This window comes from Eschscholzia californica, unplaced genomic scaffold (assembly GCF_041429995.1).
Source record: "Eschscholzia californica isolate CP2 unplaced genomic scaffold, dmEscCali1.0.p SCAF_3, whole genome shotgun sequence".
Taxonomy (NCBI): domain Eukaryota; kingdom Viridiplantae; phylum Streptophyta; class Magnoliopsida; order Ranunculales; family Papaveraceae; genus Eschscholzia; species Eschscholzia californica.
This window is the reverse complement of record NW_028238420.1, coordinates 54,070,868-54,094,125: the sequence shown is the minus strand read 5'-3', so window position 1 is coordinate 54,094,125 and position 23,258 is coordinate 54,070,868. Positions and strand designations below refer to the sequence as shown.

Sequence of the window (23,258 nt, the reverse complement as noted above, 5' to 3'; positions counted from 1 at the left end):
TCTGGTTCCGCCGTCTACATTGATATTATGAAAAGTTTCAAGTGGCGGAATCCACTTTGGTATAATGACTGGAGTATCCGATGTAGGTGAAGTAACCATGTTAGTATGTTACCTGTGAGTTGGATCTGCATCTCTTCTAGTCTCCTTTTTATTTCAGTGTTAACCTTAACCGAGTTGTAATGTGAATGGTCAAACAGTACCCTATTCCTCTCTTTCCAACATTCCCATAAAATTATAGCTTTGACGTTTAAATTGTATAATTTTTTCTTGAGATGTCGGATTTCTATGAAATTTATATATTTTGGAACTAATATTTTATTAGTTTTCCAACAAGATCCACCTTCAATACATTTTTCCAAAAAAAAAAACGACGCGTTCTTTATTTTTTCTGCAAACTCGGTTGCACTTCCTACAAATTAGAATTGCAAAATGTAGATTGGAGCTTACAAAATGTACATTGCAAACGGGGGTTAGCAAAATATAAATTGCAAACTTGATTTGCAAGCTTTTCATAATGTAATTTTGGGTTGCAAATCTTGCGAACTCGATTTGCAAATAGATAAAAAAATAAAGTTTCTTTTTCCAGTCAAAAAAATTTCTTCTTCATCATTATCAAATAAATTATGGTTTCCATATCTGGGTGCACATAATCATCAACATTAACATCAAATTATCAAATTCACCGTCAACATCATCACCAAAATTAGGGTTTCAGTTTTTGAAAGAGAGAGAATAAGAAGAACATATATTTCTTCCTATTCATCATCATCACAAAACAATAGTAGGTGTGATTATAACAACCAAGGATTCAGCAAAGGAACTTCACCAAATCCGGTTAAACTTGGCATTTCTCCGAGAGTTCATCAAGGCGACAAATTTGAAGTTCAGATATGGACTTCTCCATTAAAAATAGGGTTCTGTGAGCTTGTTCTTCTGGTTTTATGGTGGTTTTAGTGAAGAAAAAAAAAAAAAAAAAAAAGATCAGAGAAGAAGATTAGAGAACAAGACAAACAAGAAGAAAATAAAAACCCTAAAACTTTTTTGAGTTTCTTGAAAGAGAAAATGATGTCTAATAAGCATGCGTATATGGGAACTAAACAATTAGAAAATGACCTGAATAGTAATTACCAATATTATTTTAAAATTGACCTATTATCACCTACAATATTTTGGTAACTTCTACTTAGTTGACAGGAAAAAAAATTAGTTTTTTTTTTGTTATCATGATAATTTTTGTAATAATTTTTGGGTTTCTAGTCCAATAATCTGCACCTAAACACACATTTAGTTCACCCTAATATTAATATAAGATTTTAAGTCAAAATAATACTTATAATGGATATTTAGTCCAAATTAGTTAAAGTATGTCGAGATGTCAAAGTTACAGTGTTTTTCTGTTTATTGATTCTTGTTTTGTTTCATAAATTACCTGTTACTTATTGTTAAAGTTTCATACTTTATTTCATTTTTTTTATATGCGTCATACAAAACACATTATGTATCAACAATGTTTCTTCCAAAATGGAAAATGACTAAAAATTCATTTTTTGGGAAGATTGGACCTTAAACCCTTTTTGAACTTTATTTTGGACTTACAACCCATGGACCCTTTTTTTAATCCAAACGACCATTTTCTACATCCTAAAATTGTGTGTTTGATTATTTTTATTCACATACTTTGTTTGAAGTAACTTTGTTATCGTTTCACGCCATCCCGACCCATATTCCAGGCCAATACAGGTTTTACCTCTGCTCTGGGCTAGGGTCGACTTGAATCCAGTGGGTTATTTCTTTCAGTTACAAATTTCTTACCAAAGTCTTGCCTTCCACAAAATATATCACTGAGACATTGTCTTTAGTGGCGGACCTAAAAAGTTCTTTTTGTGGGGGCACATTTGATTATATTAAATAGTAAAAAAACAAATACCATCACCAATGCCAAATTGGCGAGCATCAGTAAGAATCTCTATCGAAATTAGTTATAATTAAATTATTAAAAAAACTTTCAATTAATGCTACGAAATCTAAATAAATAATTAGTCTAGTTAAATTATATAAAAACAAATGGGTATGACCTTTTATCTTAAATTTTTTTCACAAATTCATGGGCTATAAAGAAATTAAGGAATGAGTGAAAGAGAGATAAGAGTGAATTTAAAAAGAATATTGTAAGAAAATATATATATAAATTTAAAAGATGAAGAGGGCATTTGGATTATATGATGATACAAATAACGCTACTAGAGGTTGAATGTTTATCATTTGACGCTACTAGGAGTTAAAAAGGAAATTTAAAGTGTCAAATGATAAACACAAGAAAAGGTAAGAGCAAAAACAAATGAGTAATTTTAAAAGGGCGGCTCAAAGTGTTATTGATGCCCCCATTTCTTCATACTCGACCATCTAATAATTGCTTCTTAGGTGGGCGCCAATACAACTTGGAAGGGCGCCTTTAAAATCACTTAAAGGAATTAACCAAAAAATTTAAAGGACAAGAGAGGATGGTGGTGCTTGAACCTCTAACTTACAACGCGGTAATCCTTAGACAACTCCAGTGAGCCGAACGCTCATTACTGATCAATTGGAGCTATTAATATATATATTCAGTAATAACACTCAGGATAGTTTGGGGATCTAGTATTTTTTGGCTCGGGGACGATGGGGTCACGTGACCCCATAGGCCCCAACGTGGGTCCGCCCCTGGTTGTTTTGGTTGATGACGTGCCTCTAAGTCGTCCCAGTTTTTCCTTGTAAGTGCCACACTAGTGTCATTGACTCCCATTATTCAAATTTACAAAAACTATCTACAGGTGTTCTTCCTTTGGATTGTCCAGTTGAGACCTCTCAGACTGGTATGAATTTGAGACCATATAAAAATTTTCACACCTTATAAACTTTGTACTACTTACAAATATTCGATACTCTATTCGAGAGTAACCGAAGGATATCTGGTATTTAGGATAGACCATGTAGGATAGACCGTGTTTCGATTGTGTCTATTTTGTTAGAAAGGTTTTCTCCCTGCGCGACTCTTGTATCCCAAGTTAGTTGAATACTTAAAATAGTAGCCGATTAGGATCTTAAATATGATGCGAGATTAAGTCGGTAAAACATTAGGCACACTTTTATCCGCCTCCTTCCCCATGTTTCGAAATTGAGGTATCGACCCCGCTTACGCGGACCCCCTCGTCTTTTCCGTAATCTCATGACAGATGTAGTTGTATTTGAGTTAAAACAAAGCTTAAGTGCTTAAGACAATCGTATCGATCTCTCAGTTCTGGGCTTTAGTGGTAGACCTCTCTCGGATTTGACATCTCTAGTAACTTGATACAGGTTAGCCGTTGAATTTTTTGGTCTTTTCTTGACTTATTGACCCTAGTCAACTGATGATCATTTTTTGGATCATCACTTGGGAGTCAATCTCTTAACTAATATCGATTTGTTCGATAAGACCATATATAGTCGTAGAATCGTTACTAAGAATTCTCGAACTCTCTCACCTGACTCACATACTCTGACACTCTTCCAGAGGCCTCTCTCGCCGATTTACTTCATTTGATCTAGTTTAAGTCTTTGTTTCTTTATTTCTTTTCAATCAATTCATTGGAAACTTACTTGCTTTTTTACTTGTTTTTAGTAAGGCGTTTTTCACATCAAGATTATTTTGACTTGTTATTATATTTTGTATCTAATTCTGGCCCAACTTTGAGATGTGAAACTCTCAACAAAAAAAAAAAAAAAAAAAAACTTTGAGATGTGAAACCATTGTCATACAAAAATTTAAATATAATAATAATAATAATAACAATATAATATAATATAGTGAAGAAGAAAAGAAGGAAAAGTGCAATGGAAACATAAACCAATGAAGCTGATTTTAAGGGAGTTTGTAGTGGGTTCCATTGAAGAGTGTGGCTTACACCGAGATCCCCTCCCACTCACCAAAGTAAACTCACCCTTTTTTTCTCTTGCGGAATCCGCACGGTCACACCTTCTCTCTACTTTTATTTTCCCCTTTTTTTGGGTCCCCACATATTCCTCTTCTCTATTCTTCTCTCTCCCTCTCTTAATCTTATTCCTTTTGACAGTTTGTGTGATCCATACAAAACCCTAGCAAATTAAAAATATCCAAAACTGACTCAGCAACCATTACAAATTCAGGATTTTCGGCATTTGCTTCTAACTCAAGTGTATTTTTTATTGCCACCCACTTTTCTCTTTCTCCATCATTATCTTAATAGTAATTTTGAATTTTTAACAATACCACTTATTAAACTACTATCTACTTGCTTTATAATAATAGGTTGTCTTACTAAATCTCGGCTTCTTCTTTTCTAAAGGTGAGGTTTCAAATTCTTATTTATGAATAACTATTATTTAGATAGTTAATGATTGAGCTTTGGGGCATTTGTCAAAAGCAATCTATGGAGGAAATAGGAAGATTTCACATTTGTTTACCACTAAATTTTATTTTTTTAATAGTTGGGTAAGTCTTTGTGTCGTTTCAACAACAAAAAAAAAAAAAGTCTCTGTGTCACTATTGTCAACAAAAAAAAAAGTCTCTGTGTCACTAGAGGCTGCACTTTTGAATGTTAAAACTAGCATGTTCAATTTGTTAAACTTTTTCTTTTTCATATGTTCACATTGAGTAATTCTATTTTTAATCTACATGAAAAAAGAATCGGAATTAAAATTAATGATTTTTATAGACGGAGTTTTAGAAAAACAAAAAAAACGTGGTACAAAATTTAAAAAGGAAATTGTGAAATTATACAAATTTTCTAGGTAGTAAAATTTTAAAGAGGGAAAATTTCTCATTTTATCCTCCATCCTCTATATTTATCTATTTCGGCGAAGGGGAAAATCTCCTGTGTAGAAATACTAATATGGTTTGGAGAAAATCCCCACACCATTGTCGTTTTCCTACAAAGGGGATCTTCCCCTTCGGCGGAAGACTAGAGAGAGAAGAAGAGGGGATAAAATAAGGGAAGAGAAGAAAGAGAGATGGATGAGGAGAGAGGGAGAGGAAGGGAGATAAATCATGGTGGTGATGGTGGTCGAACGTGGTGGACGGAAGAGAATAGAGATTCGAAAAAAAAACAAAGGTTGGCGACAATGCCCAACTTTGAGACCAGCTTCCTGCCTAGCCCCCTACTTTATCAAAATTACCCAGATGGCCCCCTTTTTGAGTTTCTGTTATAACTCCGTTAACCAGTCATCATTTCTCTCTCTCTCTCTCCACAAAGGTTGGCGACAATGCCGAGATGACTGATTAACGGAGTTACAACGGAAACTCAAAAAGGGGGTCATCTGGGTATTTTTGATAAAGTAGGGGGCTAGGCAAGAAGCTGGTCACAAAGTTGGGGGCTATTTGAAAAATAACCTTTTTTGTTAAAAAAAAAAAATCCCAAGCTAACCTTGGGGCCAAATGGAAGTAATTTTAAGTTGTAAAAAAAATATAAATGTCACCTCATCTCTATATTCTCATCCACTTCACCTCCTCTCATCCTCTCCTCTATCTCATCTGATCCTTTCCTCTATCTCATCTCATCCCATCCTCCTCACCTCCGGCAAAAAGTCGTCGACCGACAAAATTCCTGCCGGCGACCTAATCCAATTTTTTTTCCATCTTCTTCGTTTCTCTCTTTTCTCTCTCTAAATACTCTGGAGAAAGGGAACCTCCTCGACTGGTTAGATATGCGAATCATACCTTCAAAAGTCTGGTCAGATCTGGTCATCCGGCGAAGGGCAGCCCCTTCGTCGAAGTTTAGACAAAGAGAGAAAGAGTGAGAAGAAAGAAGATAGAGGGGTGAAGTGAAGAAGAATAGGAGAGAAATGAAGAAGATGAAAAAGAGATGGAAAAGAAAAAAGATGAAATGGAGGAGAGAGGAGGTGAAGTGGATGAGAAATAGAGAAATGTGGCGGCGTTTATGTTTTTAAAAAAATTGCATTAATTCCATTTTGGCTCTCAAGGATTGTTCCGGAAAAATTAAAAATTTGTTGGTCTTTGGAAGACAAATCGAACTACATAATACTTATTGAGGCCAAAAAAGTGAATAGGTAAAAAATTGGGGACCAAAACAAAATTAATCCTTTAAGAAAACGTAAATAACGGAATTACCATTTGCTGTCCTCGGGAGAAAAGTGACAACCCCATTTAAGTACATCAGGATTGGCCAGTCAACATAAACTTTATTCATCACTAGTTTGACATTATAGTCAGATTTGTCATGTATCATTCCACCCATGTTAAGAAATCTGATATTGCCCCATTAAGAAAAAGAAATATAAAAATCTTGTAATTTGGATAAGCAAGAACTTCCAGTTCAAAACTGAATACTAGTTTAATTGGACCTAATTAGTTCACATATACCCAAAATTATCCTAAGAAGACAACTCAAATGAGCTGGGCACGAAAGAGACTATATGAGTTACTATGCCCCATACATATCTAGGCTGAACATGGCTGACTCACCTTGGAAGATTCACCTGGGAAGATGGCTGACTCACCTGACTCACCTGGGAAGATTCACCGTGGCTGACTCACTGGGAATTGGGATGACTCTGTCTGATGTTAATTCAGATCTTTGCGTCAAATATTAGCTCTCGAACAGCCAGTAGAGATACAATGTCCGGGCATATCAATATTAGCTCTCGAACCGCTAGTAGAGATACAATGTCCGGGCATATCAAATACAATGTCCGACATATCCAGGGCGTGGATGCCTAACTCACCTGGGACGACTCTGCCTAATGTCAAGTTAGATCTTTGGGTCAAGTATCAAGACACATCCCGACTGAATCCTGACTGGAATATGTGTCCCGGTCGGAGTACGTCTCTGACAGGAGTGTGTGTCCCAGTCGGAGTACGTCTCTGACAGGAATGTGTGTCCTAGTCGGAGTACGTCTCTCTCTAGACCATGACCGCCGGAATCGGCGGCAGCCTCCAAACCACAAGCACCCATAAATTAAAGAACAAGAAGTTATGAATAAATTTCTTTAAATTCGTTACAAAATTTTTGTTGATTTACAATCCAATAACATAAAGAGTTTCTTTATCATTAAACCCTAATAAACAAAAAAATTGAAGTTTGATTGAATATCAAAAAGGCATAATATGTGTAGTTTTAGTATCATAACTAGAAAGACAAGATTTAGAGTTAACACGAAATATTTTAAGAAGATCACCACACATTTGACGAATAGATGATGAACAATTACTTTGCATCAATAATAATATCTTTGATAATCCATTTGATGAACTTTTGATTACTGATTCTTGTGCTTTTGAATCTCTGAATAAATAACAAACACTCCATAATATTATTACTGCATGATCTGTTGATGAATTTGATACTTTTAACATCTTCTGAACTATTCCTTTTACACATATTTCATCTTCACATATTGATGTTCTTCCTTCTGTACAACTTGATATCATTTCTAGTAATTTCAGTGATTTCTCGATTATATAACTTGAATCTGAACTTGATAATAATTTTGATAATTTCCCAACAGATCCTAATCTAATGATCTTTAATCTGATTCTTCTAGGCATTGATAATGAGATCAAACAAGATAATCCAGCTTCAATAGCTTTAGAATCTGAATTCTTACTAATCAAACTCAATAATTCAACTAATATACCTTCTTTTTCACCAATCAAGAGTTTTGATTCTTGTTCAAAAGCTAGGGTTTCTAAAAACCTAGCAGATCTGATCTTTGATTCTAAACTTCCTTTATTCAAAATCAAAACAATTGAAGACAATAGATCTTGATTTCTCACTATTGATCTCATGATTTGTTCTTTTTCAAGAAAATCTGGTAAAAGTAATTCCAAAACCCTAACTGTTCTGAGTTTTAGATCAAAATCAAGATTAGCATTATTACTAAGAAGACCAACAAGAAGAGGAATTAAACCATTGATATTAGCTAAGAATTTTCTATTCTCAGTTGAATCTTGAGCAAAATCAGAAATTTTACACAAACAATCAAAACAATTCTGATTTCTTTCTTCAATGTTCTTGAACAAATTCTGAATTTGTCTTTGAGAAAGAAGAGGAGGTGAAGAAGTTCGATGATCTGAAGATGGATTTTCAATTGAATCAGACCAAGTACGAATCAAACGACGAAGAGTAAGATTAGGAACAAAATCTTTACTTTGTAAAACTTGCATGGTTGCTGGACAAGTATTATTACCATTATCAAGCCATTTTTGAATACTAGATCGATCATAAGTAACACCAGTACAAAGACTAACAGGAGATTTCATAACGTCTAATGAGATCGGACATTTAAAGAAATTCGGAACTGTGATGAATAAATCATTCTTCACCATCTTCTTCTGATTTTCTTGATGATGATGCACTATTGATTTTGTGATTCGAAGTAGTATTTATGAAGAATAAAAGGTAAAGAGAGTTTTTTCTAGAGAGAGAAAGAGAGATTGAGAAGGAGAGATAGAGGAAGTGTGGGTTATGAAGAAAGAGAGAAAAAAGGGTCAAAGTAAAAGTATGACGTAAGAGAGAGTGAGTATTTTAATTATGATTTGGTCAATGTGGGAGCACTTTCACAAATATGCTTTTGTTTAGTATAATAATAGTGAGGGGTCCAAACAAGGAAGAGTTAGTGGGTTTTCGGCGACCGTTGAATTCTACACAGAAAGAAAGAGATAGAGAGAGAAAGTAATTATTAATTTTCTTCACGCCGGAAGAGCTGGGAAGCTTTTCGCTTTCTAGGTTCGGCTTGCTCTAATGTCTATGGAGTTTTTTTTCAGGTCGGCCTGGAATTTTTAAGCGGGTCACGGGTATTAACTCCAACGCGATTGACGATAGGGTGTGAGATTAAATTTTTTTTTTTTTTTTCTGAGAGATGTGAGATTAAAATATGGTATATAATCTTATAATGACGTGAATATAGTTACTTCCAAACTAATTTCTGATAAATTGGTCAACAACCTTGAGTTGGAGTGGAAGCTGTTAAGAAATTTAATCTTCCACTTTAGAGGTCTAGATTTCGAGACACATTGATGATTCAAAAACAAAATTAAGATAAATTAGTTGATTCTATTATATATTAATGGTACATTTAACTTTAGATAACAATTCAATTTGGTGACAATTTCAAAGTATTTTCCCGGAATAATTTTGTTTGACGAAGACAATAAAGACAACAATCATTATTTTTAATCCACTTTGGGTGGGATTTGTAGCCGCTTAAGTTATAGTTTATAAATTAATTTATTCTAGATTTACTTTTATTGAAAAATTTTATATTCTTATAAATCTTCGTCTCATGCCTTCGGGGGATTGAGGTCCGATTGGTTCTTTCTGGAAGCCAAACCATCATGCCAACTTGGTCACGAACATGAAGAGGTTCTCTCTCTAGTAATAATAATGCTAAACGTTATATTAACTCAGAACTAAGATTGGTTTGGGTTCCCATATTTATGTCATATGTTAATTAATCATGTTTAGAGGGTAACTTGGGCAGGCTTGCCCTGTAAACTGGTCGGACCAGTTCAGGTTGGGCCGCCCTTAAACGATCCAGTCCCAAGACAGATCCTGCTTAGACCGACCCGACAAACACCACTATGATTAATTAACATATGAGATAAATACTTTCTCGAAACTTCCCTCTTGTCTGCACTATCTTTCCTTTCTGTAGTAACCCCTAGTCGCATCTCTCTCCCTCAAGACCGTAAGCTCTCTTTCTCCCTCCAGCCTTCATTCTCGTGTAGAACTTCAACAATTACTTTGGGTTGTATAATTAGATTGAAGGAAGTCAATACCCAATACCAACTTTAATGGAAATATTACGGGCTATTCATTAGAATTTTATTGTTCATTTTCTTCATGAAGATGCCACAATATGCCAATAGATTACCAATAAATGAAAGGAAGATGGTGAACAATCCATCAACTTAGGTCACTGATAGTTAGACAAGTCACTCGAAAAAGTTTAACCAAGACTTAGGTGCTGATTGTTTTTTAATGTTTTCAGATCTGAAATCTGAAATGGGATTTAATTCAGATTTCAGATTTTTGTTTTTCAAAATGAAGAAAATCTGAAAAATTAGCTGAAATTAGTCCACATCTGAATTGGCTGAAAAAGAGGCCATAATTTTCAGACTTCAAAACAAGTCTGAAACAAAGTCAGATATCTGAATAAGTGTTGAATGACGGTATTGCCCCAAAGTAGAAAAATTTCCCCACTGCCACCACCACCACCACCACCACCACCACCACCACCACCACCACCACCACCACAGACCACTACAAACCACCATCACCAGACTGTGCATCTCAAAGAAAAGTTTGTCCACAACTTTTTTTTTTTGTTGAAGAATTTGTCCACAACTTAGAATGTGAAAAGTTTGTCCACAACTTAGAATGTACATGTCAAATAATACACAAACAATTTAAATTAAGCTTGTCTAACGAGTAAGCTAAATTTTAACCTTTTGTTAAAAAAATTGCCAGATAATTTTTTTTAAGAAACTTCGCAAAGAAAACAAATTCAATTGCTTATTTGTGGTGTTTGTACAAGCATTTATTTCATATTCATCTTCGTGCTCTGCTGAATGGATATTGCAATTCGAGGTCCACAAAAATTGCAATTTATAACCTACAATAAATATGAAAGCGAGGTGCTTACTTCCCACAAACCTAACCTTATGCACTGACATTTTAATTCTTTCCTTGCAGATTTGACTTCTCAACATATTATTCAATAATTGTAATTTGTAGGGGAAAAGTTGCATTTTGTAATCTACAACTACAAAATGTGTAAAGTGAAATACTTGACATTACAAAAAAAAATACTTTTTTTTTGGAAGTCGATTACGATCAACGTATGTCGTTACATTTGGTATTGATACATCAAAGATGTGATAAGCTCGATAACCGCCCGTCCAACTACATTATTTATACCCTAATAATCTCAATTCAAATAAATCAAAGATTCCACCTTCTTTGGGATTCGAATCTGAGACCTCCAGGGAGTTTATTTCAACACCTTGGAACCACTTGGGCTACCAACGATTGACCAAAAAAATACATTGATATGTTCTGCTTTAGTCCTCCAAAATTGCCATACATTTGAAATTTAAATTTGAGACTTTATATGGGTGTTTGAACTCGGACACATTTCTCCATATATTTAAAAGTATTTTCAATAAAATAAAAATATCATTAGTTGTTGAAAGAAATGAACTTTATAAAGTTATTTAATTTAATTCTATTTAAAACCTAAACAATTAGGGCTAAAAACAAATTGATGTATCATTAGCTGGGAATACAAAGACCAAAGACCAAGACAATCTGTAACAAGGCCATACAGTATAAACAACATTAATTATATAATAAGGTTTCAATAAATAAGTACCTTACACGGACGTTTATCTCTGACCATTGACTTTTTTTTTTTTTTTTAAGACCTGACCATTGACTTTACCTACTCCTATCATATTTTGAAGGTTTATTTTCCGTTTGGCCCTTAAAATAAGACTATATTTCCCCGTGCCCCCTTTATTAGGCAAAACGCCCGAACGGTTCTACTTTTCATTTTTTTTTTGAAAAATCGACTACGATCTATTTTCACCTCCTGTGAGAATAGAACTTAGGACCTCCAGATTTTTAGAGTTTATATCGAGACTTTGAACACTTGGGTAACCATGTGTTGACTTCACTTTGAATATATACGAATTATAATTAATAAAAAGAACAATAGATATCAAGATATTGGTTACACTTGGAAACATAAATTTAACGTAAAACAAAGAACAATTAAGAACTTAAAATTTTTTTCTTAGAATTTACGATTTTTATTTCGAATTGTTGTGATTTATTAATTTTAAATTTTTGATAAATGTTGTTGATAAAGTAGAAAAAATAGGTATGAGAAATGAAGATTCGTCGATATAACATCAAAGAAGTATGAAAGATGAAAGAAAAAAAAGATAGAATACTTCCGTACTTTTAAGTAAAAGAGGGTATCACTAACTGGAAATCAGTGGCGAGGGCCGAGGAGTATAGCTAAATTACCCTTTCTGAAATTTACAGATGATTTTGATTGTCAAGATTTTTCAACTGTTTTATGAACTCTAACTGTTTTCTTCTTAATATTTTTTTCTCCTCTTTCTCTCAACTTAGGGAGGGATATTCTTACTTCACTCTCTTTATCCTGTGGGCATGGCAGGTGCCATATGCTATAGGCACCTTCAAGATTACTTCATTAGACATTGTGACGGAATTATTTTTCACATAGTCGGTGATACGAAGTTTATCGATTATATTTGGTATGAACCGTCATTCTTATGAACTTTCATCGACGTTTCACCTAAAGCGATCAGATTAAATATCGTGTCTATTTTTTTCCAAGTGCACATAGACATTCATTACTGCACAGACCATGCTTGCCCAGTTGATTAAACTAGCTAGGTCAGCCTTCGGTTTGACCAGGCTCGTCGAGAAGTCGTACCAAATCTGATTAACATTATAGGCTTGCCTAAGTTGCAAACAGGTCGATACTTGACCATATTTGTTAACATATACCATCTTATTTTTCAGGCTATCACCAGTTCACCACCCACCCTAATATTCTTGGATTTGTTTTTGTCATATGTGAATTAATGTTTTAAGAAAACTATTTAGCGACTTGGTACCGTCATCGTAAACTCATTATGAGTTAACAGGTCTTCTTTCAACATTTTGTTCAATTGTTGAATTGTGAATTGATTTCTTTAATAGCAGAGGGCCCAAATGTTTATGGGTCAATGAAAACCTAACTATGAAGTCATGAAGAAACATAATAACAAAATTTTTGAGATAGGTGGATAAATAATCAGACAACATCAAAACTACCAAGTCAAAACTCATCCACTTCAAAGTAGAAACACCCGTTGACTTCTCGATGCATTTCTTTTCTCTTGTGGGTTCCCATCCATACTGAACTAAGGGAATTTATCTTGAATAGGCTCGAAGTTAATGAGATGAAAAGCGATGATATATACTTGGATAACTACTTATTGAAACCAAATCATAAAGTATCTTCGTATGATTTTATAGTACAAAAAATTGAAAAAAAAAACTAATGGGGTGGAAAAGAAGTACTTTATCTCATGCGGGAAGAACTACGCTTCTAAAGAGTGAACTATCGTCGATTCCCATTTATTTTTTATCGACAAATATTACACCTAAAGGAGTTGTTGACAAAATTGAAAGGGTTCAGCGAAACTTTTGGTGGGGACACAATACGAAAAAACCCAAGATGCATTACTTCAATTGGAGGAAGCTACAAGCTAGTCAAAAGAATGGTGGTCTGGGTATTCGAAATATGGGTACAATGAATAAAGCTATGGTGGGAAAGTTAATATGGAGATTCATTTCGGAACCGGAGGCGTTGTGGGTACAATTATTAAGGGCCAAATACCTAAAAAACAAGGATTTCTGGAAACATGAACAAAAAGCAACAAGTACATTAACCTGGAGGAGTATGATGGAGATGAGAGGTATTATGAAAGATGGAATGTGTTACTCGGTTGGTAATGGAGAAACTGTTCGAATTTGGGACGACCCATGGGTTCCAACCCTCTGAGGTTTTAAACCGGGAACTAAGAAAGATGACACCGATGTAAAAAACCTATTTCGGGTGTGTGACCTATTTGACATCGATGGAGGGTTGAACAAGAATATTATTGAAGCTACTTTTGATTCGTTATCAGCAAATGCAATTTTGCAAATCCCATTGATAGGCAGAAATATAGATGATAAACTAATTTGGACATTCACAGTAAAGGGGGAGTTCACATCTAAATCACTCTATCAGTCTTTAGAAAAAGAAATACCGTCTTCTTCGCAAAACATGGAGCTGCCTAATGGGATCACTTGGCGCCGAATATGGACGAAGGTGGAACTCGTTCCGCGTGTGAAGATGTTTATATGGAGGATACTCCAAGATGCATTACCTACTAAGAAGAGTGCACTTCGATTCAATTCACAAGTTTCAAAATTGTGCTATGTATGTTTGAATGAAGAAGAAGACATTTACCATCTATTCCGAAGATGCCGACTTGCCAGGGAAACTTGGATGAGCCACCCTCTACAACTAAGATTGGAAGGAGATATTACCTTTCCCACCTTACTGTGTAAGTGGTTTGAAGGTAAAGAAGAGGAAGAGGTGATTGCATTGCGATGTTATGTGGCTTGGTTCATGTGGAAAGCCCGAAACAAATGTGTATTTGACGGAACAAATCCAAGTAGTCAAGTCATAATCAAAGATGCTACGACTATGATGCAAGACTTCTCCGATGCAAGATTAGAATCTCCAATTCAAGATGAAACAAGTAAGATTGAACTCTCACCAAGTTGGAACCCGCCGGATCGAGAGAATTTGAAAGTGAATTTTGATGCCACTTATAAGGACGGGAAGGCAACATTAGCTGCTGTGTGTAGAAACGCAAAGGGTGAGTTCATAATGGCTCTAACACAGCCAACTAGAGCTCTTTCGGCTATGGAGGCTGAAGCTAGAGCAGCTCGATTAGCTCTAAGGTTAGCCACTGACCTTAATTAGTATGGATGTACCGTGGAAGGTGATGCGTTAGTAGTTGTAAACGCTTGTAGCTCAATTGATGATGAAATGCCTTGGAAGATTCGAGCTCTAGTCGTGGAAATCAAAAATGAAAAAGCTAAGCTAACGAATTGTTCTTTTTCTTATTGTACCCGTCAAGCAAACCAAGTCGCGCAATCAACTTTTAACTCTAATGAAGAAGTAATGGAGGAGACAATGAATACTCCTCCATGTATTGTAAGTCAGTTGGCTATTGATAAAGCCAACTGTTGTCTTCAATTTGAAAGTTAATAAAATTAATAAAACTAGGCAATAGCCTATTTTCATCAAAAAAAAAAAGCTAAGGGTTTTTCAACATGTATTTTTACGTGACATGATAAATTATTAATTCTTTTTCATTTTAAAAGTTTAACTCTCTTCATTCATTGTATTGTTTCAAATTTTTGAAGTTAATGACAAAAATAATTTGAGTCTTGCCATGTACACTTTTTTTTTTTGAAACCAATTACATTGTCGTACAATTGGCATTGAATACATCAAAGATGTGATAAGCTTGCTACCCGCCCACTCAAACTCTAACATGACCTCGCCTATAGCCCAAGATTCCACCTTCTTTGGGATTCGAACCTGAGACCTCCAGAGATTTATGGAGTTTATGTCAACATCTTGGAACCACTTGGACTACCAACTGTTGACTTGCCATGTACACTTAAAATATATAATATATAAAGTTGACCAATACGTGGACAATCAATTTTCTTATAGGGACAACTATGTCCGGATCCGTTGCGAGTCAAGTATATTTGACTTAATTGGCTTTAATTTAATAAGGAGACAACTTCATAAGGACTTCAATACTAACACTACTTAATTTGAGGACTAGTTAAAATTAGATAACCTAGAAAAATGAAGAGAGATAAACAAAGAGTGTCTCCTTCACCAACTTTCTCTCTCTCTCTATCCGAACAAAAAAGCTTATCAACTTCGTTCTCTATCCTTTTCTGTTTTTCTCTCTAGAAAAAAATCCAAAAACAGAGAACCCCTTAAAGACCTATAGGAATAGTTCTTCCACATCTCTTCTTTTGCATTGTTGATTGAGTCTAGGTTATATTAACACACCAACTCTTCTTCTTTGATTCTGTCCCCAATAAAAATGAGAAAACCAAAGCCCTAAAAAAAGATGTCAGGAGAAAAAGAGAAAAAAGTGATTAAACCTCTTTGGTGACTATTGTTAAGGCTTTGAAGATTCAACATATCCTTAAATCAACATGATTAAACCTCTTTAGTTTCATCTATTTTTAAGACTTTGAAGATTCCACATATTTGTTTTTAGTGGTGGCCAACGGGCCGTGTCAACCCGGAAACGGATCAGCACGCCGCGTTTACAAGGCAACACGACACGACACAGAACGTTGTTTTTCGTGCCGCGTCGACCCGTCACGGGTTAGGCGGCCCTTGGCGGGTCTGGGATTTTAAACTCTCAGACCCGTCAACCACGATACGTCAAGAACGGAAACACGACCCGTCACGGCCTGTGACGTTCCTAACCAGCCACGTCACGCCACGCTAACCCGTTAGAAACTGATACTTCATTTACAAAATATTATTGCTATTTTGTTGAAAGTAGTTATTAATTAATAAAATTAATAGTTAATAAAATTATTAAGTAATAAAATAAACACAGATTCTAAAGTTTAAACAAAGATAAAAATTATTTAGTGCTTCCTTTTGTTACGTTTGGCAACAGTTGGCCTATTAGCCACGACCCGACACAACAACAGCCAGAACCGCAACGGAAACGCCACGGTAACGGCTGGACCGTTGCCATGGGGTGTTTTTGTGCCCAAACCTTGTGGTTTGGGCACGACACGACTTGTTGGCCACCACTATCCGTTTTTTCTTCAACTTTTCTCTCTAGAAAAAAAATCACTTCTCTCTAGAAAAAAAATCACTTCTCTCTAGAAAAAGCTTCAGTTGAAATAGATACGAAAAACTGTCACTCTAAAGTGTTTCTCTCTCTAAATCTGTTGATGATGAAGAAGAAGAAGACTAAAGTCTAGGGTTTATGGAAAAAAAGAGGGAGAAGTTAAAATAATAGTTCTAATTTTTTAAGGACTTGATTGAAAAATAATATAGTGGTGTCCTCTTAAAAACTGTTGTCCACATAAAAGTTTTAATTTTCTTAGTTGTCCACATATAATAGTTATTCACATAAGAAAATTGGTTGTCTACGTATTGGTAAACTTCTAAACTAATTCCAAAGAAATAAATTAATTAAATGAGTTGACCCGATTTGCTCAATTTCCAGTGAACTAGCTAATTTGGGTATCATATCTCGAAGAGTGCGGAATTAGTTTTCTAACTACCGTTAGGGAAATGATAGAGTGACTTAGAATTTGGTACTTAGAAGTTGACATGTTTACTCATTTGGAAACAAAAGCGGTTCCCACCGTAGTCAAATTTTGAAAAAACTTTGTCTGTTAGTGAATTCCACGTCATTATGTCATCCTCTAAGTAACTCTAGCATATCCCTTACCGTTATGTCAGGTTATTTTAGTTTCTCACTTTTCTTCTCTTTTACCCTCTATATTTGATACACTTTCTCCTCTTCTTATTTTTCCTTTTTCCCCCTCTCTTCTTGACGTTGATAAAAACACCCACCCCTCCAGACAGTAGCAAACCCTTTGCCGGCGAGTCTCTGTCCTTCCCTGATAATCTCTCACCTTCCCCGCCAACTCATGAACAAATTTAGAATCGACCTAGATGTGATTTTGTTGTTTTGGTAAATCTTAGCTGTAAACTGAATTCTCATTAAGTCAGAAGGAGGATTACAATTCTATTTAAAGGGGAAAAGCTAACTAACTCTTAAAAGAAGATGAGCTAATTAATCCTTCAGTGAGTAACTAGTGACAAACATCTGATATGATGAGAAAAAAAAGAGTAAAAGAAGAGATCGGAAACTCCCTAAATAGGTACATCAAAACAACTATTCAATTTCAAATTGGGGGTAACATTCCGTATTGTCAAGACCGTAGACTACATCTCAATTTCGAAAACCTCCAAGGATCAAACTCCAAATGTAGGGGACCCTAGAGACCAAAGGTAAAATTCAAAATTTCCTTTTGCTTGACTTTTGACCTATTTCCACCATTATTGACTTTTCTCTCACCGACTTACTCGTCTACTTTATCCATTATTGACAAAGGATAAAGAAGACGAGTAAGTCAGTGAGAGAAAGTCAATAACGGGTGATATCAAGTTTTCTTCATTGTTTTCTTCTTTGAATCAATTTTTGAAAAATTTAGCATTATCTCCTCACCACTAATGATCAATTAGGGTCAAATCTACTAACAGATTAGTATTAAATCAAACTGAAGCTAATTATATAATTTATGACCACCAAGATAATTTGATGCCTATATTTGGCGAGCAAAAATTGCCGTGAAGACCTCATTTAGAGCATTTCCAATGCAACACTCAAACTGAAAAATTCAAAGTGCTACTTGCGATTTCTTGTAATAATCTCTCTCCAATGCAACACTCAATTTGAATTTCAAAATGACGTGACATTATTTAACTTTGAGATATTTTAAGAAGAAACTCAATATTTGAGATTTTTTTTAAGATCTCAATTGACCACTCAATATTAAAAACAAATCTAACCATTTAAGGAACGACACCTAAGTTATTTTTAAATTTTTAGAGTGTTGCATTGGAGATGTCTTTTGAATTGAGGATCTCAACATTGACATTTAGAAAAGAGAAACTTAATTGAGCCTTGACACATAGGACAATTTGAGTTTTTTTTTTTTTTTCAGTTTGCATTGGAGATGCTCTTATGTCAGTCAACTTGAACTGTCAATTATCTTTTTCTTTTTTATCCTTTCTTCAATACCATTTCTCTGCTATCGTTCTCATTTTCTTCTACATATGAAATCAATTGCTCGTAGACGGTCGATCGACCATATTTCGTCGACCAGGCGTCATAAAAACATATTCTTTTTATATTCTTCCAACACGGCCACCATTATCAGTAATTGAATACATATGTGCCCTCCCTTTTCTCTCTCACTCTGTCTTTCTCACTCTCTTTTAACCTAGACTAGATATTTAGCCGTTACCTATGAGACCAAACACTCGTTCGAGTAATCTTAGACAAGAATTTTAATCTTTCATTTGAGCTCTCAATCCAAAGAAGGATTCAAACACGCCTCTTAAATTAACCCAGGCCCAGAGTTTGGATTAAAACCCTTGTCTAGACAATTTTCATTCCTGTATGAAACCTAGACGAGGGTTGAATCCCTCATCTTGGTTGAGAGAAAGAGAAGAAGGTAAAGAGGTGGCGGATAAAGGGAGATTCCTGCGTGGAAGATGATGGTGGTGGTAGTGGTGATGGTGGAAGAAGAATATGTATGTATATCTACATATAATAATGGAGGTAATCACAGGCACATAGTCGAGGTTTCAGACCGAAAAGAAAGAAAGAAGGAGAAAGAATATTTTATGAGAAAGATAATTGACAAATGAAGTTGACTAAAATAAATGAAGTCTTGAGAGACATTCCTACCATTTGACAATTATGCGAATCAAATTTTCGAGTTGGTCACAAATTATGATCAGATTTTAATTCACCCAAAAACTACTTTTAGTTTTCTTTCTCTATATTTGTTCATATCAAATTAAAACATTATAGTGAACACTTGGTTGCCCAAGTGGTTTAAAGTGTTGACATAAACTCCAAAACTCTCTGGAGGTCTCGGGTTCGATCCTCAAAGGAGGCGGTGCTTATCACATCTTGATTCATAGTCAATATCCAAAAAAAAAAATTAAGACTTTATATGTTAATTCAACAAAAAAAAAAAGACTTTATATGTTTCAACAAAAAAATTAAAACTATATATTAATAAATAGGAGAAAACGTCAAACCCATACAAGTTGGGTTTGAAATATTCAGGAGAAAAGAGAAGAAGAGAAAGATGGGATTCACTCGGAGAGAAGAAGAGAATGAATTGGATGAAAAATGGAATGAATTTGGATTGTTTATATAGGAATCTAGTACGTGCATGTGTCTTTTGGGTTATAAGGACACATCCCTTCAAAAAGAGGACTCAACTTGAAATAACTGTCAAAACAAAATCGGTTGCATACTGATCCGTTAGATCTGGCTTTAAAACGCGGAGAGAACGTCATCCATCCGATCCATACTGACATGTGCCCAACAAATGAGAAATCTGGCCGTTAGATGAAGCTTTGGGCGTAGCCCACCTTTTGCCAGATGCGGAGGTGACGAGCCCCCAATTTAACTTGTATGTTTTGACGTTTTAGTCCCTAACTTAACCGATGTTCGTCCAAACTTTAAACTTGAATATCTCATTCATCCGGAATCGGATTTGAGCGATTCTTGGATCTAAGTTTAAGAGTTTGACGAGACAAACGTAATGACGTATTCCGTTTCTGAGTTTGACGAGTTGGGTCGAGCCAAAATTGGCTCCGATTCCAACAGAAAGAAAAATATGTATATACATCTATATATATATATATATATTAATGGAGTTAATCACCTGTAGGTAGTCGAGGTTTCAAACCGAAAAGAAATAGAGAAAGAATAAGGAGCGGAATATTTTATGAGAAAGATAATTGAGAATTAAAGTTGACTAAAATAAAAGAAGTCTTCGGAGACATACGTAACATTTGACAGTTATACGAGTCAAACGAGTCAAATTTTCGAGTTGGTCACAAATTAGGATCAGATTTTAATCCACCCAAAAAATGCTTTTAATTTTCTTTCTCTATATTTGTTCATATCAAATTAAAACTTTATAATCTCATCAAAAAAAAAATTAAAACTTTATACTCTATGTTTCAACAAAATACAAAAGTTAAAACTGTATATGGAGTAATAAATAGGAGAAAACGTCAAACCCATTCAAGTTTGGTGATGGTAAGAGACATCCCCTCCTGTTTTTAGTACAACAAAAGTGAATAACAGACGGACTTTGAGATTTGGCTAGTCTGCCATTAATTTATGGTGATGGGATCCACATGCTCACCTAACCATGAATGCAAAACCCTCTTTTTCTCCACCTCTCTCTCTCTCTCTCTATCCACACTTTTCTAATTCTTGGGAAAATCCTTCTTAAATTCACCACCCTTTTTGACAAATTTTTTCTTTTTTATTTTAATGACTTGTTCAAAATTCTTTCACAACTTTTCTGTTTTATTTTTTCTTGTTCTACTAACTCATCAGACTACTTCCCACTTGGGCCATTTGCTCTTCTCATTCTCTAGAGTTTCAAAAACATCCCTCAATCTCACACACATACAATCCGGCATTTTGTTCCCCTCATTTTCAACTCTTCTCCCAATGTTTTTCTTTTCTCTTCTAAATCCAACCTTCACAAACAAGCAAACTCTCATACTAGTATAATATTCACCTCTCTATTTCTATATGTATTCTAGGTCTTTTTAAGAAGTTAGGGAGAGATGGGTTTGTCTAAAACTAAAAGCTCATCAATTCTATTGATGTGGTTCTTATTGCTTTCTATTCTCTTTGTTATTCAATGTAATGGGTTATCAAGAAACTCCCAAGTATTAGGAGTTAAGCCAAGTAAGTATCATCAAAATTCTAGTCTTTTTTTTATGTCATTGCCCAAAGGAATGGCAACACCACCTTCAGCTCCTTCAAAGCAACACAACAATATAGGTTTACAAAATCAACATGCTCCTTGAAGATCATCAAATAAATGTTGAAGTAGAAGTTAATGTATATGTGCATATATAGTGCACTCACTCTCTTAACCACATTTGGTTCAAGAATTTCTAGTAGATGTCTAGATGAGATCCAATGAAGAAGATCAAACTCATATATTAAAAAAAAATAACAAATAGATTATGAGATAAATTAGTTAGTAAATATGAGTGGGTAATTTTGAGGAAGTACAATTTTGTATAGATAGAAGAGATGATAAATCCAGAATTTTATTAGTGTTGGATGTTACTAAGGAATTGTGATACAAAATAAATAAAAAAAGAGAATAGTTGTTTACTTAATTTGTAATTTGGTCTTGTTAAAAAAGTTTGGTTTGGAGGATTTTTCATATTTATTTATTATTTTCTTTTGCGATTATAGTGTTGATTTATTCTAGGCTAACGTACCCTAGTCCTTTTTTCACATGGATGGCACTTTTTGTGCAAGAATTCTTGAAATCTAGGTACCAAGAAAAGATGAAATAGTATATATTTCAACAATAGGGCGATAACAATTTCTTTCAAAAATATTCCTTTGAGAAATGGTAGAAAGTGCAACTTCGATTTCAAAATGATTGTTTAGTCTATTAAGAGGTGCGAGCTTTTAAGAGAGAGGGAAACCATCATAGATCTTATCACTAAGAACCTCTATTTATATAGGATACATTCAATGTAGAGAGAAAGAGAGAGCAAAGTAGATATTTTAGAGCGAAACTTTGTCTATAGACACATTTGCCAACTGAGAAGAAGTAGGAACAAAATCGATTGCTAATGTTCCATATGAAACCAATTCACTCACATTGTGGTAGTTAACTTCAACATGCTTAGTTCGAACATGAAAACATGATTAAGAGCAAGATGCGTAGCTCCCATATGATCACACATCAATCGATATGGAGCATTGAGAAGAAGATCCACCTCTTGAAAGATATAAGAAACAAAGCAAGCTCGACCAGGAGCTCTGTTCTAGGTCTCCCAACAGTAAGGGAGGTCTGTGGAAATCAATGTGATACCTTGAGCCCCATACAGGCTCAGGGCGAGTAGCAAGGTGGGTTGAAGATAATATTTACCAACTTGAGCCGTAATTTGATCAGAAACCCAAAGCAGAGAGATCAACTGGAAAGGGCTCAGTTACTCCGAGCTCAGAATAACCTGAACGAAACAATGTAACGTGGAAAGCTAGATAGTGTCAACGATTCACTTTCCATACACGAACTGTTAAATACCAGAGATCTGTCAGTGTAAGAAGATAAGCACTCATCAGATATTATCCTCTTAACTGTCATTGATACTTGGCTCTCGTCAAGGTTGACGCCTCATCACCGCATCACCCAGGCCTTGCAAAACCATAGCTCATCCACACCTATATAAGCATATTAGGTTTGTCCTAAAAAGGGATCGAAGTTCTCATCCTCAACTCGAACTTTGAATACTTTTCTTCAACAGCAAAAAAAACACCTCCATGACTTGAGCGTCAGAGCGTGCTCTTTGGTTTTTGCAAGCTTTGTTTCATCAATAAGTTGAGAGAAATTCATCATCTGGCCGTAAATCTCGATCATCATAAATACAACGGAGAATATCACTTTTCGACATCAACATAAATAAAGGGAATCTAGTAGTTTTCGTAAGTTTTGGACTTTTTCTAAGTTTTGGAACATAGGTCTAAAGCTTGGTCAATCTCCACCAGCAGGGGCTAACAACATTTTTAACGGGTGTTTTTAGCTGCTCCTGTAGTTCATTCCCTTGTAAGTTAGAGAGTAATCTGCCATAACAATTTAGATTGAAAAACAAACGGTACTAACTTGTAAAACGATTCACTCAACTTAGTTCAGCCAATCCAGACCCAAACACAAAAAAGAAAAAAGAAACATAAACCAACAAGAGAACAAAAGTTTTTTGTAGCAAACAAACTGATTGTCAGTTCGGAAGGCAACTATCGAAGA

At 34.9% G+C, this 23,258-nt stretch overlaps 1 protein-coding gene across 1 annotated transcript; it reads right to left on the bottom strand.

Annotated features, from left to right (window-relative positions):
- Nucleotides 1-6,968: 6,968 nt before the first annotated feature.
- On the bottom strand, nt 6,969-8,492 carry LOC147551901 (U-box domain-containing protein 28-like). The gene has a single exon (XM_086672408.1). It carries the CDS (start codon nt 8,336-8,338, stop codon nt 7,103-7,105), a length of 1,236 nt encoding a protein of 411 aa, XP_086528534.1. The 5' UTR covers nt 8,339-8,492; the 3' UTR covers nt 6,969-7,102.
- Between the last annotated feature and the right edge of the window lie 14,766 nt (nt 8,493-23,258).

What these genes read in the sequence shown, in the direction of transcription:
- LOC147551901 (XM_086672408.1), bottom strand. Translation starts at nt 8,338, where the DNA reads ATGGTGAAGAATGATTTATTCATCACAGTTCCGAATTTCTTTAAATGT.